The sequence below is a fragment of the Vitis riparia genome, chromosome 1 (genome assembly GCF_004353265.1).
Source record: "Vitis riparia cultivar Riparia Gloire de Montpellier isolate 1030 chromosome 1, EGFV_Vit.rip_1.0, whole genome shotgun sequence".
NCBI classification, from domain to species: Eukaryota; Viridiplantae; Streptophyta; class Magnoliopsida; order Vitales; family Vitaceae; genus Vitis; species Vitis riparia.
The window spans coordinates 9,967,344-9,983,221 of NC_048431.1; the positions used below are offsets into that span (position 1 = coordinate 9,967,344).

General features: G+C 34.4%; 1 protein-coding gene across 1 annotated transcript; it reads left to right on the forward strand.

The window, feature by feature from the left end:
* On the forward strand, positions 1 to 10,976 carry LOC117914090 (putative potassium transporter 12). The gene is made up of 9 exons (XM_034829283.1): positions 1 to 421; positions 1,122 to 1,350; positions 1,437 to 1,685; positions 6,020 to 6,070; positions 6,618 to 6,878; positions 8,692 to 8,744; positions 8,844 to 8,958; positions 9,086 to 9,340; positions 9,781 to 10,976. The coding sequence occupies exons 1-9, from the start codon at positions 167 to 169 to the stop codon at positions 10,827 to 10,829; spliced, it is 2,517 nt and encodes an 838-aa protein (XP_034685174.1). The 5' UTR covers positions 1 to 166; the 3' UTR covers positions 10,830 to 10,976.
* The last annotated feature ends 4,902 nt before the right edge of the window (positions 10,977 to 15,878 follow it).

Here is a 15,878-nt window from a genome sequence, read left to right on the forward strand (position 1 = left end):
ATACACATTCCACTGAATACATTGTTCCTCCCGTTCCTCTCCGAGTCTCTATCTTGTTCCTGCAGTAGCCGATAATACGGTTGGTACAGTCGGGCTGCAATTCAGGCATCTGGCTTCTTTGGATCTCTGAAACCTCTGGTTTTGCTGAAGCTGCAGCCCAGTTTACATGGAAGACGAAGGCGGTGGTGGAGGGATTGAAGAGACCAGCTCCAGATTGATGGGCAGTAGTGGTGGAGAGTCGAGGTGGGTTGATGGGAGTGAAATGGACTCCGACTCACCTCCATGGTCCTTGTTTGGCGATGATGAGGGCAGAGAGGGTTATGGCTCTATCAGGAGGAGGCTTGTCAAGAAGCCGAAAAGAGCTGATTCTTTTGATGTTGAAGCCATGGAGATCGCCGGCTCTCATGCACACGATTCCAAGGCAATGCTTTGTTTTTTTGCCGTCTTCCTACTAACACATGTTTTGTTTTGCTTTTATGTTTCTAGTAAGGCATAGCATTCTTTTTTATTTGATTTTGATGTGATTCTTTTCTTGATTATGGAGAAATTGGAGTTACATGTAATTTGGGGGTATTCGAAACTAAATTTGATTCACAATGAAGAACACAGAATCATTGAAGCAGTACTGAGTAACTTTTACCTGAACTTCAGTTTTCTAATCAGAGCAGTGGGGGAAGTAGTACTTTGGGGCTGTTGAGACTTGAGAGGGCTTAGCCACACTGGGAAGATTATTTAATTTAGCCTGGTCTAGCCCATGATTCAGGGAGTTCATAACCACTCTCCCTAATCATTAAGTGTTAATGCGGACAAGTCATAATTGTTTTCTAGTGAAAATTTGGCTGAGAACTTTTAATTCAAGTGGTTCAGCCCGCCAAACAGGAGTTCTGGGAATAAGATAACTAAAATTCCATGTTAAGACGTAAAGAGTACAAAGCTTTAGAAGTAGTTGAAAATTGGAAATATTAGTAGTTAAACGGTCCTGTTCTGAATACAATAAGAAGGTGTTTATGGAGTTCATAAGGTGCACTCACTTTCTACTGTGTAGCCAAAATAGTTTTTTCCTCAAAATGTTTCATGTAAAGGAACAATTTCTTACTGAATGTTTTACTCTAATGAATCAGGATCTTTCTGTTTGGCCCACTCTTGCGTTGGCATTCCAAACACTTGGTGTGGTGTATGGTGATATGGGCACCAGCCCTTTATATGTCTTTTCTGATGTATTTAGCAAGGTGCCCATTGAATCAGAGGTTGATGTTTTGGGTGCTTTGTCTCTAGTAATGTACACCATTGCTCTTCTCCCTTTTGCAAAATACGTATTTATAGTGCTCAAAGCTAATGACAATGGGGAAGGTATGGGTTTCCCTTACATTCTCTATGCAATGATCTTCTGGTATATCATACATTTGCTAATAATAAGATATCAATCCGATTTGCAGGAGGAACATTTGCCTTATATTCTCTGATTTGCAGGTATGCAAAAGTTAATATGCTACCAAATCGTCAAGTAGCTGACGAACAGATCTCCAGTTTTCGCCTCAAACTGCCCACTCCAGAGTTGGAAAGGGCTTTAAATATAAAGGACAGCTTGGAAAGGAGATCCTCTTTGAGAACCCTCCTCTTGTTGTTGGTTCTAATGGGAACTTCAATGATAATTGGGGATGGCATTCTAACCCCAGCAATGTCAGGTTTGTAGATACCCTTTTAATTTGTTTTCTAAATACCATGAGGCATAAACCTAAATTTTCTGGACTTGCCATGTTAAGGAATAGCTAAATTCTACTAGATGCATTGTTCGTGGAATAATTTTTTATCTAAACATCATCAAGTTGGTCACTCCTTCTAGGTAAAGCAACCCTAACTTGGGAAAAATCTTAACCTTCTTCACCTTCTTCCATCTTCCAGGATGTGAATTAGAGCTAGCACAGATCAAAGTCATCTAGTAGTTTTTTCAATCTTGTGGGTGAGAGCTTCTTGGCTTGGGAATAAAGTCATTCTGGTTTTTTTTAACAATGGTGTCAGAATCAGATACCTTATTTTATTCCTTTGTTTCCATTAAGGGAGACATAGTAGTTAATAGACCACTGCTCTGCTGCCTCATGCTATCCTGATTACCGAATTTGTCATTCACCTGCCATGCAGTCCTAGACCACAGTCAAAGGCAAACCTGGCACCCTGGGTTTTAACTACCTTGATGGGCAAAGTATCATGTACCTTGGCATGACAAAACCTGGCTTGGGGCCAGGGCTTAGGAGGTTCTAGTGCCTTTCAGGTTATTGAAGGTCTTACACTTATTGCCATGTTGTCCATACTCTACCAAAACCACTCTCCTCTTGGGCCAAGATATTGTGCCACCTTCTCATTCTTGGTATAGGATATCCTCTGCATCAGGATGTATCCATAAATATGCAGGTCTTTAAATTTCACACATGTATGAATTTGAATTCAAGCAACTGCAACCTGTCTAAATGCACGGCTAGTTATATTAACTGAAAATTAGTACACCCTCAAATTGTTTACAGTACTCTAAAGCTGCTAAGATTAAGGTGGTGTTTGTTTTTTTGGCATTTTGCTTAACGCAATTTGTTTTCAGAATTTCGGTTGTTTTTTTTTCTACTTTTTTCATGACTTATTATAAACTTTTTACTAAATAGAAAAAGCCAAAATATATAGCTTTTTCTAAATAGAAAAAATAACATATTGTTTTTTTTTTTTTTTACTTTTTAATACTTAATAAAAATAAAATACTACAAAAACAAACAACCTAATATTTAACACTAATAAGCATTAAGGTATTATTTAGAATTAAATAAAAAAACAAACACCACCTAAATAAATCCTAAAGGACAAGATCTTTAGCTTAAACACATGTATATGTGCAGAATTATTTGAAATAATGCAAGATATTTCTTCTTTGTTTTTGAAGATTACTAAAACCCTAAAATATGCGCAACCCTGAATTTTCTTTCAAAATAAAAATCATCATATGTGTCTATGTTGCTTATGTTTACATTAATACTCTAATCAAAGTCATGTCATCATAATATTCATTTGCTGAATTACAATGTTTCTTAGCTTTCATTACGTTATGTACTTGATGTATTTATTTAGACATCTTTACATCAAAGTTAAAACTTGTTACCATGCCATTAAGTATCCATACCACATCCTATGTCAATCTAATGTTGTGTGAGAATAAATGCAAGCTAATTTTGATATCACAAGAGTGCTGCTTGCAGCTTGGTAGTGTATTATCATTGTTGTCAAGTCCCTAATCATAAGAACTTTGAATTTGTGGTACTCAGTGAATATTCAGGTGTCAAACCCCAGGAAGTGACTGAAAACAAGTTCAAGAATGAGATAAAAGGAAGTTTTTCGTGTTTTCATTATAAAATTTTGAACGGGATGAAGCTGAAAAATCAAGAATTTAAACAAAATCAGAAAATGGCTAAGGCTTCAGTTTAGCTTAAGGTATCCTCCTCTCAAACTATCTCTGGAATGCCATGGTAATGCATAACCCATCATCTCGGGTGCAGAGTTGTGGCATTAAATGTGTTCCTTCATCAAATTACAGTCCAAAGGCACACATATGAGATCCTATTTCCCTTCATTGTTCCAAACCAATTTTCACTATGGTGAAGGTCAAATGTACTATTTGCTACTCAATCATTAACACCTTAAATTCAAGGCATACCAAGCAGTTGAAAGTATTGTGAATGCAGCAACAATTGTTCATTCTAAGACACTGACTAAGTAAGCTCACGCAATAGGTAGAGACAAGCAAGTTAAATAAGGAAGTATCACCTACGGGTGGGTTTTCCAAATATGTTGGAAGCACTGAGAACAGAGTAATCCAAATCCGTCCCTCACCTTAGCTTACAAATTTAGCCACTCATGGTGGCAACACAAATTAAATAAAAGCTGAAAACTGAATCTAAAATGGAAATTGAAATTTTGATAAATGAAAACAAAGATTTACAACTACACTGCTTCATCTTGAAAAGGAAGAGTACAACCACGTTTCTTCCTCCTATTCTCTACATTTTTTTTAAAGAACCAGCCTGCACCTCCTTATAAAGAGTCATTTCCACCCTTTGTTCATAAGGGGTGGGAAGCAAAAGCACCTATGGTTAACAAGGGCCTGATGGTGGCAACTTCACAAAGCTGGCAGAAGCTTTTGTTTGCTCTTTTTCAGTAATGGCAGGAGAAAAATAGTTAGAAATGTGGCAACCAATGGTTGGATGATGTGACAACCCATGTGCATGTGGCAGCTGTGGAATGGAAAATGTGGCTACCAATAGCATGATAATATGTGATATAAACCTGCCAAAAATTAAGGGAAATGGTACCAAAAAAAAAAAATATTAGATTCAAGAATAGGGACTTAGTAACAAAATTAAATAGTGTGTAATTGGGTCAACTATTAAATAGGAATGTTTCAGTTTTAGGCAGAAAAATGGAATTATTTGGTTCTAATCAAGTGCCATGGATGGAGAACTTAAGCATTTAAGTCTTTACATGATACACATCTATTATCAGAAGAAAATAAACTCTCTTCAATTTTTGTCATAGAAGTATGGTTGAACACAACAAACTGAAGTGGCTTTTATATGCAGTATAGATTTTGAAACAAGGTCCCTTCCTTTAACTAGAGGAATCTATTTCACCTTTTTGCATAAACTTGTATCAAATTTATATTTTTTGGATGGTTGAGAGGGGTTTTACTTTTATAGTTCAAAGAATCAACCTATATTAGTATGACTTGAATGAGTCATATCCATCTTGAGTTGAGGAGTTCAACAATAGCTTGTACCTAACTCATATATAAATTGACTTGACCAACTCAAGAGACAGCTCAGAATCACAACATTGTGTCTTAGATCCGTTGAAAATAGGAGAAAAGTTTGGAGAATCTCCGCATTTTTAAATACTTGGAAGCTCCTTACATGGCACACTAACATAAAAGGCAAAAAAATAAATAAATAAAATTATAAGTCTTTATCTTTTATAATTTCTTTATTTTAAATATGTTTGATTGAGAAAATAATGATAATTTTTTAAAAGGTGGTTCTGTTATTTTAGAAATAATGGCCTTTAATATATATGATTTTTTGTTATCATTTGTTAAAACGGTTGCCTCATTTAACACTTGAAAAATAAATTTAAGAGTTTTTAACTTTTAAAAATTATTGATTTGTTATGAATCAAATTTCTTTTTATTATTTTTCAAGCAATCATGTGCCCTTCAGATGAAAATTTGTAAATGACTTTTCAAATGCGATTGAGTTCATCTATTTGCAACCATTTTTAAAATAATTTTCAGTATTTTTTGAGTTTTTTGACTAGCATATTATATATACTTCCAATACCCAATTTGAAATGCTCAGACTGATTCACCTTCGAATTTCTCAAGTCTGACACAGCAGCTTTGAACTATGTTAGTTTGAGCGCACATGTGAACTATATATTTCTCTTGCAACTGTTTGTTTTCAAATATATACTTCCTTAGTTCCTGAGTTTACAATTAGAGTATGTGCTTGTGTGCTCACACATGCATCATTCTGTTTATATTTCACTACTATGGGTATAATTATTGGTCAACAAGCATGCAGTACCCAAAAACTTGGATACATATGCACATTAAGATAATATTTGGTTCCCTTTAAGTGTTCATTGGAAATAAATTTCTAATGCGGTAATTATTTTCATTTGGTTTCTGCAAGTTATTTTCATTTGGTTTCCATGTTCATTTCACTGAAGGAAGTGTTTGCACCTTCCTGATGGAAAGCTTCGCCTTTGATGTGTGCTCGACTAGCTTATGAAATATCATCATTCTCATTGTCTTCTTTGATAGATTTGCAGCCATAAATGAGGCCAACCAAATAGTTGGGAAGAAGCTTTTTTAGTTCAGTTCAATATGATGTTACTTATTGATTATTACTTTCTTTGAGAAGTGGAATGTCCTTAATACCACCTACCTGGAATTACAACAATGCCTAATGGTTATATTTTTCTGCTGCAGTCATGTCTGCTGTGAGTGGTCTGCAAGGTGAAATACGAGGATTTGGTACAAGTGGGTAAACTTGTTCTTTTCTCTGATGCAATTCCTTTACAGTCTGTTTGATTGCATAAATTTTACAGGAAAGAAATGAAAATTCAGAAGCTTATAACAGATGGGAGAAGGGGTGGCTATTGCAATTTTTCCTTTGTTTTCGGTGAAATATTGAATACCTCATAGAATTGTGACCTGAGATTCATTGGATGAATTATCTATCTCCTTGGCCAGCATACACTGCATAAAAGAATAAATATCTTTCTCATCTGTTGGAAGGTGGTCGAGTTACCCATAATCTTAGATAGGTCATATTCAGTTGTAAATTATGCATTGGTTGGAATACTTGAGCCATCTGATTAATCACTTGATTCCAGCCATTTTATTGAGTACACGGCATATCACATGAGGAAGTTCTGAATTGAAAAACAGTTAGAATCATTCAATTGATTCAATATTGGGCAATTTTCTTTCAATTGTTTTCTCTAACATTGCATCAAGATGTGGGCATGAACTGATGATGACATTATGGATAAATGACTTATGATTTTCTTGGTTTTATTTGCAGATGCTGTGGTTCTTGTCTCAGTCATAATCCTGGTGGGATTGTTTAGCATACAGCAATTTGGAACTAGTAAAGTGGGTTTCACATTTGCTCCTGCACTTGCTTTGTGGTTCTTTTGTCTGGGATCTATTGGCATTTATAACATATATAAATACGATATTACTGTCCTACGAGCATTCAATCCAGCATATGTATACTTGTTCTTCAAGAAAAACAGCATACAGGCCTGGTCAGCCCTCGGTGGCTGTGTTTTGTGCATCACAGGTATGTCTTCCTTTAGTTCTTGTATGCTGCAGCTCTACTGGAAATATTGAGGAAAAAAGGAAGTGGAAAGAGGATACATGAGCAATATTTACTGGATGCTTCTACTAGTTGTTGTGGATCTTCATGTCTTCCTTAATTAGTAAACTGAAGTTCTTTACTAATTTTAAAAAGTATTCTTTCCAACATTTGGATAATCACCTATCTTTTCAAAAAAAAAAGAAAAGACATTTGTATTATCACCTTTATTCGATTTTCTTTCATCTTAGTAGCACTGTTCATTATAGAATCTCTTGATTTTTTCACATGCTTTTATCATTTTTCATTTGTTTACCTTATTTCTCTTTTTCATGGCAATGAATTTCCCATTTATGGAAGTTCAGTGAATTATTCCAGATTTATCTAGGAGTGGCTTTCACAAATTGGATGGCCTGATGCTGTTTTTTAGCTGATTACTACAAACTACTGATGCGAATTATGAATGATATTCAGTAACTAAATTTGATTCAGTTTGAAGGCACAGAGTTTTCCTTCCTTTATCTTTCTTTTTTGTGTGCGCGAGCACACAGGGTTGGGGGGGTGGGGGTGTTTCAACATTAACAATTAAGCCCTAATCTTGCCCTTACCTTCCACATGAAAGTTTTGAGGAAGATGCAGAAAAATCCAAGGAAGGTTATCTGTATCCCTCAAAACAGCTACCATACTGGTAGAATGTTTTACTGGAGAATTGATATGCCGTAATTTTATTTCTGGAGGATCTTTATCTTGATTAAGGGGCAAAATCTTGTAGTATTTTCCCATATTAATAACCTTGGAGCATTAATAGAAAATCAAGTCACCAAAAGAGCACTTAAACTAAAGTTGATCAGCATCTCTCTGCCAAAAGAATTATTGATGATGGTATATAGCTATCTGTCAACACGGTAGGTTCTGCTTCTCCAGAGGCACTTACTTGCAGTAGACCTGTTTTCATTTATATGTCTAAGTTTTGCCCTCAATTTGGATTCTGAAAGCCAGTGGTATCCAAGATGAATTATTTTAAGCGGTTCGTTAAATTCATGTTTCATAGGATTTGTAAAAGATGATCTTTATGACAAGTATGATGTGGTCAGGTTCGATTCCTGCCATTGGGAATCCCTGGATTACCCGGAGTTGGCTGTGGCAGGTTCGGTCAGGCTCCCTGGGGCTTGAAAACCATGGGTGGGTCTGAAGGGCCCTGCCTTTGTGGGCTTTCCTGGTTATAAGAAAAAAACCTAGATATGGTACCTTATAAATTTGTTCATTATGCAGTTGAAGTACTCTAAGCCTCAGTAATTATGTAGCAAATACAAGCTAATCAATTCATGTTACTATGATTAACCACTGCCACTCTGTTATTACTACTACTATTACCATTAGTCTACTACCACCATGACTACTGCTGCTGCTAGTGTTGTTATTGATGTGGTTGTTCTTATTATTACTGTTGTTTGTGGTGCTGCAATAATGTTATTGCTACTATTATATTGTTATTATTGTTGTTGTTACTATTATTTCTCTTTTTTTTTATATGCTTGTGCGTGAAGTTGCTGAACCTTTTGATATCTAATTGATTGTTATTACTATTATTATCATTATTGTTATTATTATTATTTCGTGTTGTGATTTTCTTGTGCTGGAAGTTGTTAACCTTTAGATGAATTTAATTGAGTTTGTTTGTGAGTATCACGGCCTAGTGTTAATCAGCAGCAACATTAGGAAATGTTGTTTTGTGTTTCCACTCTTCAAGTTTGACAACATTCTGTAAATTTTTTATTTAGTATATGTGCAATTGCAGGAGCTGAGGCAATGTTTGCTGATCTAGGGCACTTCTCTGTACGAGCGATTCAGGTTGTCCCCCCAGTGCCAGTGTGCCACAATATTACCTTCTTGTAACTTTCACTGAACAATGATCATAATAGCCTCTTATGTATAATTTATACTGCACAGATTGCCTTTACTTGTGTTGTGTTCCCCTGCCTTCTCTTGGCTTACATGGGCCAAGCTGCATACCTAATGAAACACCCCCACTCAACAGGAAGGATATTCTATGATTGTGTCCCAGGTTTCACTTTCATAATGTAGATTTGGTGATTCTATACAATGATTTCTTTTTTTGGTTTTGACATGCTCTATATTAACCAGTAAACTTTGACACTTCTTTTTTTTTTTTTGAATTTGTAAACATACAGATGGTTTATTCTGGCCAGTCTTTGTGATAGCCACACTTGCAGCCATGATTGCCAGTCAAGCCATGATATCTGCTACATTTTCATGCATCAAGCAATCCATGGCCCTCGGATGTTTCCCAAGGCTGAAGATCATTCATACCTCGAGGAAGCTAATGGGTCAAATCTACATCCCTGTCATCAACTGGTTTTTAATGATCATGTGTGTAGTTGTAGTGGCCTCCTTCCGAAGCACCACAGACATAGCAAATGCATATGGTAATGTATCTTATATTTCTGAAAATATTCCCAATTTTTTGGGAAGTTCTGAGCCTATATACGAATTTTCCAGTCAATCTACATTGCCCAGTTGTGCTGGAAAGCTTGAATGGTTCTAGAATTACAGCTAAACTTATTTTTTCTGTCTCATGCAATGCTTTTCTCCCACTCAATCAATTTTTAATATTTCAAATATTATTAAAATTCTGGATGACATTCTTTTCATTGACATTGTTTCTGATTTACTATCATAGTATGTTTTGGATTATGGACTGAATGTCAAAATGTTATCAATAATTAGTAGGACCTGTGACTTTAAAACTTCCATCGCAAATTTTTAGTGACTTTGTTTCATAGAAGAAGAGAAGACAAGCTAACAGTTGTCCTCCTGAACCTATAATGGTGCCTTAAACTAATGCAAGTCCAAACTTTTCTTGCAGGGATAGCTGAAGTTGGTGTAATGATAGTAAGCACCACCTTGGTGACGCTTGTAATGCTTCTAATCTGGCAGATCAACTTGTTTCTTGCTCTGTGTTTCCCACTGGTATTTGGAACAGTAGAGCTCATCTACCTATCAGCAGTTCTAACAAAAATCAAAGATGGTGGTTGGCTTCCACTTGTTTTTGCATCTTGCTTCCTCTGCGTGATGTACATTTGGAACTACGGGAGCGTGCTCAAGTACCAGAGTGAGGTCAGGGAGAAGATCTCCATGGACTTGATGCTTGATCTAGGGTCCAGCCTTGGGACTGTACGAGTCCCAGGAATCGGATTGCTGTACAATGAGCTAGTCCAAGGCGTTCCCTCCATTTTTGGGCAGTTCCTACTGAGCCTTCCAGCTATCCACTCTACCGTAGTGTTTGTTTGCATTAAGTATGTCCCAATCCCAGTTGTCCCTCAAGAGGAAAGGTTCTTATTTCGAAGGGTTTGTCCTAGAGACTACCATATGTTCCGTTGTGTTGCTAGATATGGTTACACAGATATCCGGAAGGAAGATCACCACTCATTTGAGCAACTTTTAGTTGAAAGCCTCGAGAAGTTCTTGAGAAGGGAATCTCAAGATCTTGCCTTGGAAAGCAATTTAAACGAGTTGGATTTTGATAGTGTTTCAGTGAGGTCAAGGGACAGTGACACAGCAGGGGACGATCTTAGGATTCCTTTGATGTGGGATCAGAGATTGGGAGAAGCGGGAGAAGCAGGAACTTCTTTGTCAGGAGAAACCACCTCAGGATTGCCATCTAGTGTAATGCCATCAGATGAAGATCCAAGCTTGGAGTATGAGCTTTCTGCTCTCAAAGAAGCAATGAATTCAGGATTTACTTATTTGCTTGGGCATGGTGATGTAAGGGCCAAAAAGAATTCTTGGTTCATCAAGAAACTGGCCATAAACTATTTCTATGCATTCTTGAGAAGGAACTGCAGAGCTGGAACGGCCAATCTGCGTGTTCCTCACATGAATATCATGCAAGTTGGGATGACATACATGGTCTGATCCCCCTTCTCATCTGTATTAGCCTGCCATGGGCTCTTGTATTGAAACCTTCCTGGTGTTACTTTCCTTCTTCTAAATATTAAATGAGAATGCTATTTAAATAAAAAGCCCAGCCCCAGCCCAGCTGTGTCAGGCCCTGTTTTCATATTCCTTATTGGAAATTTCCATGTTCACATGCCCTGTTCAACCATGATTTTCTGAGAGGTGAAGCTACTTTCTTGGAAGGAATCTCGTGTTGTACCCAAGAAAGAAACAGGCTGATACCCTCATGGACTGGATGGATTCTTTGAAAAATCAGCATGAAAAGGTACATCAAATCACAGACAATGTACTGTATTCAACATCACCATCCCACTTAAATCAGTCTTCCATTTATTTATGGCAGAGGAAGAACTGCATTCTGATAACAAGCTTCAGTTTTCAAATCAAAGGAGGGGGGTGGGCAGGTGATAAGAAATAAAAGTCCATAAATGAGCTGGCCCTACCCATTAATTCAATGGTGGGTTGGGGTTCTCATATTTTCAACTGCCACTGACACGAGCATTAGGGATGAGGGCAAGACACAGCATTATGGGCTTTTGGCAACCGCAAATGTAAAGGTGAATTTTAGAAATTGTTTTTATTTTTTAAAACATAAAATCAGGGATATTTTCATATTATTTTCTATTATTAAAGTTTTTACATGTCCTAAAAAGTCTAAATTCGTATCTTGATATTTTCTAGAGAATATTTCTAAAAACTAGCTTTTGAATGTATACTACAAAACATGTTTTACTACACCATGATTTTCATTCTTGATTATCACATAAAAAGTTAAATATTTTAATTTTTTTATTCAATTAAAAATAATTTATTGATATTAATTAATATAATTAAACCGAACATATTAATAACAAATTCTTTTTAATTATATTGATGGATATTAATACGTTATTTTTAACTGAATAAAAAAAATTAAAATATTTAATTTTTTCTATTTAGTCAAGACATAAACACCCCTAAATGTTTAGAGCCTTTTGCTATCCTTTCATGAATTTTGATTAAAGCATTTTTAATTTATAACAACTGTTTATCCTTTGGAATATTTGAAAGGTTAGATGTTGATGCATGTATTGAAATAAAGAGGAGGGGGGATGGAACGGGGGTAGGGGGGGATTGCATCATGAAAATGGTCCAATGTTCCAAACCACAACACTCCACAGCCGGTGTCATCGTCAACCGAAGCTACACTTCATTATAATGATAATACAACCAAGTAGGTGTCACACCACTGAGTGAGACGAGTCGGCAGCACCCAGTTTTTTTTAGGTAAAACCATCATCACTCGCTCTTGCCAACTGTCTACTTGTTTTCCACATAATCATCCTTTTATCATATCATTCATACCTCCACCAATCAACTTCTTTGATATGCATTTCATGTTCTTTCAACAAATATGTAAATTATCGATAAAGATAAAATCAAATTCTAATATCACGTTGAATAATTAATTTTTTAATAATTATAAAAATAATTTGATGTCTAAGGAATTTAATAATTATAGTTATTTTTGAACCACGAGCTTGTACTTAGCTTCTATCATGTTTTTAGTTTTCTTTTGTTTTAATTTTTTTTTGAGGGCATCATACACGCAATATGAAAACAAAGCATTTACATAGTGCGAATGCAATGCCACATTTTGTTAGTTGGGTTTGGGTAGTGGGTGGGGAGTTAAATCTAGGATTTGTCTTTATTTAAGGTTTGAAATTCCATGAATCAAGTGTCTTTTACCTACTAACCCTGTTTACTAGTTGACTCCTCAATCCAATTTTTTTTTTTTTTTTTTTTCATTTCATAATCCAAAATATAGCATAAATTTATTAGTTTTTATTTTTGACTGAAATATTTTCAAAAATATATCAAAAAAAATTTTGAAATTAAAAAACTATTTTCCATTCTAGAATATATATATATAAAAGACAAACTTTAATTTTAATTTTAATTTATTTTCATTTTCATTTTTTGGTTTTCTTTCCAAACAATAGATATTTATCAAGCTTATGTCAAATCAAAACCCATGGCATGGATATGAAATCACAAAATATCATCAAACACTAGGAACTAGTCATTATTGTTATCATTTTTTCCTCCTTTTTATGGGTTTGGTCGACCATTGATGGACCTCCTCTTTATTTCGACTTATTGCAAGGTCTTTTCAAACAACCATTAAGCATAAACCATAGGTAGAAAAAAAAAACCTATGACATACAATTGAAATTTCATTTGACTAATCCCCCCACAACCCATCATCAAAACATCAATCAACGTTGTCGTAAATGTTGAACTAAATCTTAATTCGATTTTCGTTTTTCTTATATATATATAATATGATTGTGGGAAACTTTCCTCCATGTGTCATTCCCAAATTTAAGACTCTTTCATCATCTAAGATAAGTAGATAATTTGTCTAGAAGTAATCTATCTGAACTAAGACAAACTCTATCTGACACAAGAAAAAAGTTAGATTTTCTTTCTAGATAGACCAACCAACTTAGTAAAAAATTCTAGGCACCGGACATATGATTAATCACTTAATGTCTGAATGATAATCTAAATAACATTTATACCCAAAAATCAATATCAATCAGTCCTTACACGTAATTAGCAACATTAACAAACGTAAATGCATAGTTAACAATATGGTATGAGATTCTTGCACAACAAGCAACAAATGGTACCAATTAGCCAACAAATGGTAATAATCAATGACTCTTGTTTGGTATGATTGTTCAATCCATGCTAAGATAATGACATTGACTACCTTATTAAGACATATAATCCCTCACAATGGTAATCATCAGTGCAAGAAAGGAATAAATGCACAATTAACACTATGACAATAGCGTTATATGTTCTATAAAAACCCCTCGATAAATATGAAAAAGGTACATGCACACATAGCTATTCAAAAAAGTTAGATTCACTCTTATTAGATTTTGACTTAAATTTCGGAGAGATCTACCTGGACCACTTGTTCGGACATTCTTTTCTGTAGGGAAAAAGTCCGTTTGACTCCAATGAAGTTAGACGGACTTGTATCCGCTTGACACAATACTAATAATGATAAATCCGATTACGAATGGTTCATATAATAGACTAACCAAATTGTCACCGCTACGTCACTTTCTATTACGTAGTGTTTATGGTTCAAACATCATTATTGAAACCCAATAAGGATGCGCGGTGCCACGGGTTCATATAGGAAAATTAAAAAAAAAAAAAGAATTAAATACAATTTTCTAATGAACTTATGTGATAAAAAGTATAAAAATAGGAACATGGGATTATTATATGCATAATATCTTAGCTCATGGACCAATCTTTAAGCATGCAACTTTGAAATAAGAATTAAATATTGAGTTTTGGATTTATTGAAAAGGGGTGAATAGTCAAGAAATATAGCATATAATAATTTGGGCGTGGCTCAATTATATAAGTTGTGATTTGACGCCTAATGTAGCTGCCTGAATAAGCCTACAAGGATGGTAATGGGCCAGTTCAGGACGAATCATCCTCATTTCATCTTGTTGTCGTTTATTTATACCTATTTTTTATCTTCATGAAAATAAATAAATAAACAGAGCAAAATGGGTATAAAAAATTATCATATCCGCTTTACCCCATTTATTATTATTATTTTTTTAAATTTATTAAAAATAAAAATGATTTATAAAAAAAGAAATATTCTAAATATTTAGATTTATAAAAGGTAATTTTTATTTATATTTTAAAAAAATCAATTAAAATAACTTTTTTATTTAAAATTATATATAGTTGAGGTGAGATGAGGTTGATATTTAATCCTGCTCCAAATCTATATTAGGATTTTAAAAATTTCCCAAACCTATTTTGAACTTGTTTATTTTTACCTCAAACTCTTTTCATTAGGATATTGTTGTCGTTACATCTACATTTAGACTTTTATTTTTATTATTATTTTTAATTTTAAGTCGATCTCATTATTTTATACTTTAATTCACATGCTCATATCCATTAATTTAAATTTTATCAAATGGTTTCATCAATTGAGATGAAAGAGTTTTACACGTTTCTTGTCCTTAGACTTTTCAAACGTAGAACAAAAATAAAAAAGCATGCACTTAAGATTGGACTAAAATGCATAATTCAATTCATATTTATAAATTAATTGATGATTTATTTAAAAATAAAAATTATATTATATTCAAATATTTAATCTTTATTCACATATTTACTACCATGAAAATTATTTTACAATATTTGAAAGAGAAATATAAATTTAAATAATTATGTTAAATTTTAAAAACCATCAAATTTTCTCTTGATATAAGAGTTTTATGGTATGTTTAATTAATTGGATATGTTACCTTAAATATCATATTTATTAAATTTAATATAAATGATATCATATATTATTGAAAATCATATCTTAGAATTATATTTTCTATCAAATGGAATATCATATTGTAAAATATACACATCTTATCTTATTTTTGAAGGTAATTCATAATGCATATAAACAATTCATTCATATGCAAGTTATGCCATACTTACCTCCAGCCATTGTTGGGTTGCAAGTCTCTGGTTTCCAAAACTTTATCTCTCCTTATAGATGGTGTAATTTCTGAAGATTAACAGTAGCATGAGAGGAGCTCAGGACCAAGACCGATATTTAAAATACAAAGAAAACGTGGCTTCCCATCAAAGCCACGTTTCTCTGATTTGTCACACGATGAGCAGTTGAGAGAAACGTGCTCCTTAACAGCAGCTACATAATGAAGGACGTGGCCAAGTGTTGAACCACTTCAGGGCAGCGGAACGTGGGTGATTTGATAACAATTTTATCATACCTAAACTTATATTACAATACTTCCGATTTGGATATCCTAATAAAGAAATCAAAACTTTCCAAAATAAGCACATCCCACCTACTTCAAAACTGTGAAGTTGCTCCAAATATGAAGGTATACGACAGTATTGAAGGCGAATCGATTTTCCCTGTTTTGCGTCAAATTCTTAAAAGTGTTCACC

Coding starts and splice junctions, on each gene's coding strand:
- LOC117914090 (XM_034829283.1), top strand. CDS start 167: ATGGAAGACGAAGGCGGTGGTGGAGGGATTGAAGAGACCAGCTCCAGA. Junction 8,745..8,843: donor TCTCTGTACGAGCGATTCAG/GTTGTCCCCCCA, acceptor TATACTGCACAG/ATTGCCTTTACTTGTGTTGT. Junction 9,341..9,780: donor AGACATAGCAAATGCATATG/GTAATGTATCTT, acceptor CTTTTCTTGCAG/GGATAGCTGAAGTTGGTGTA.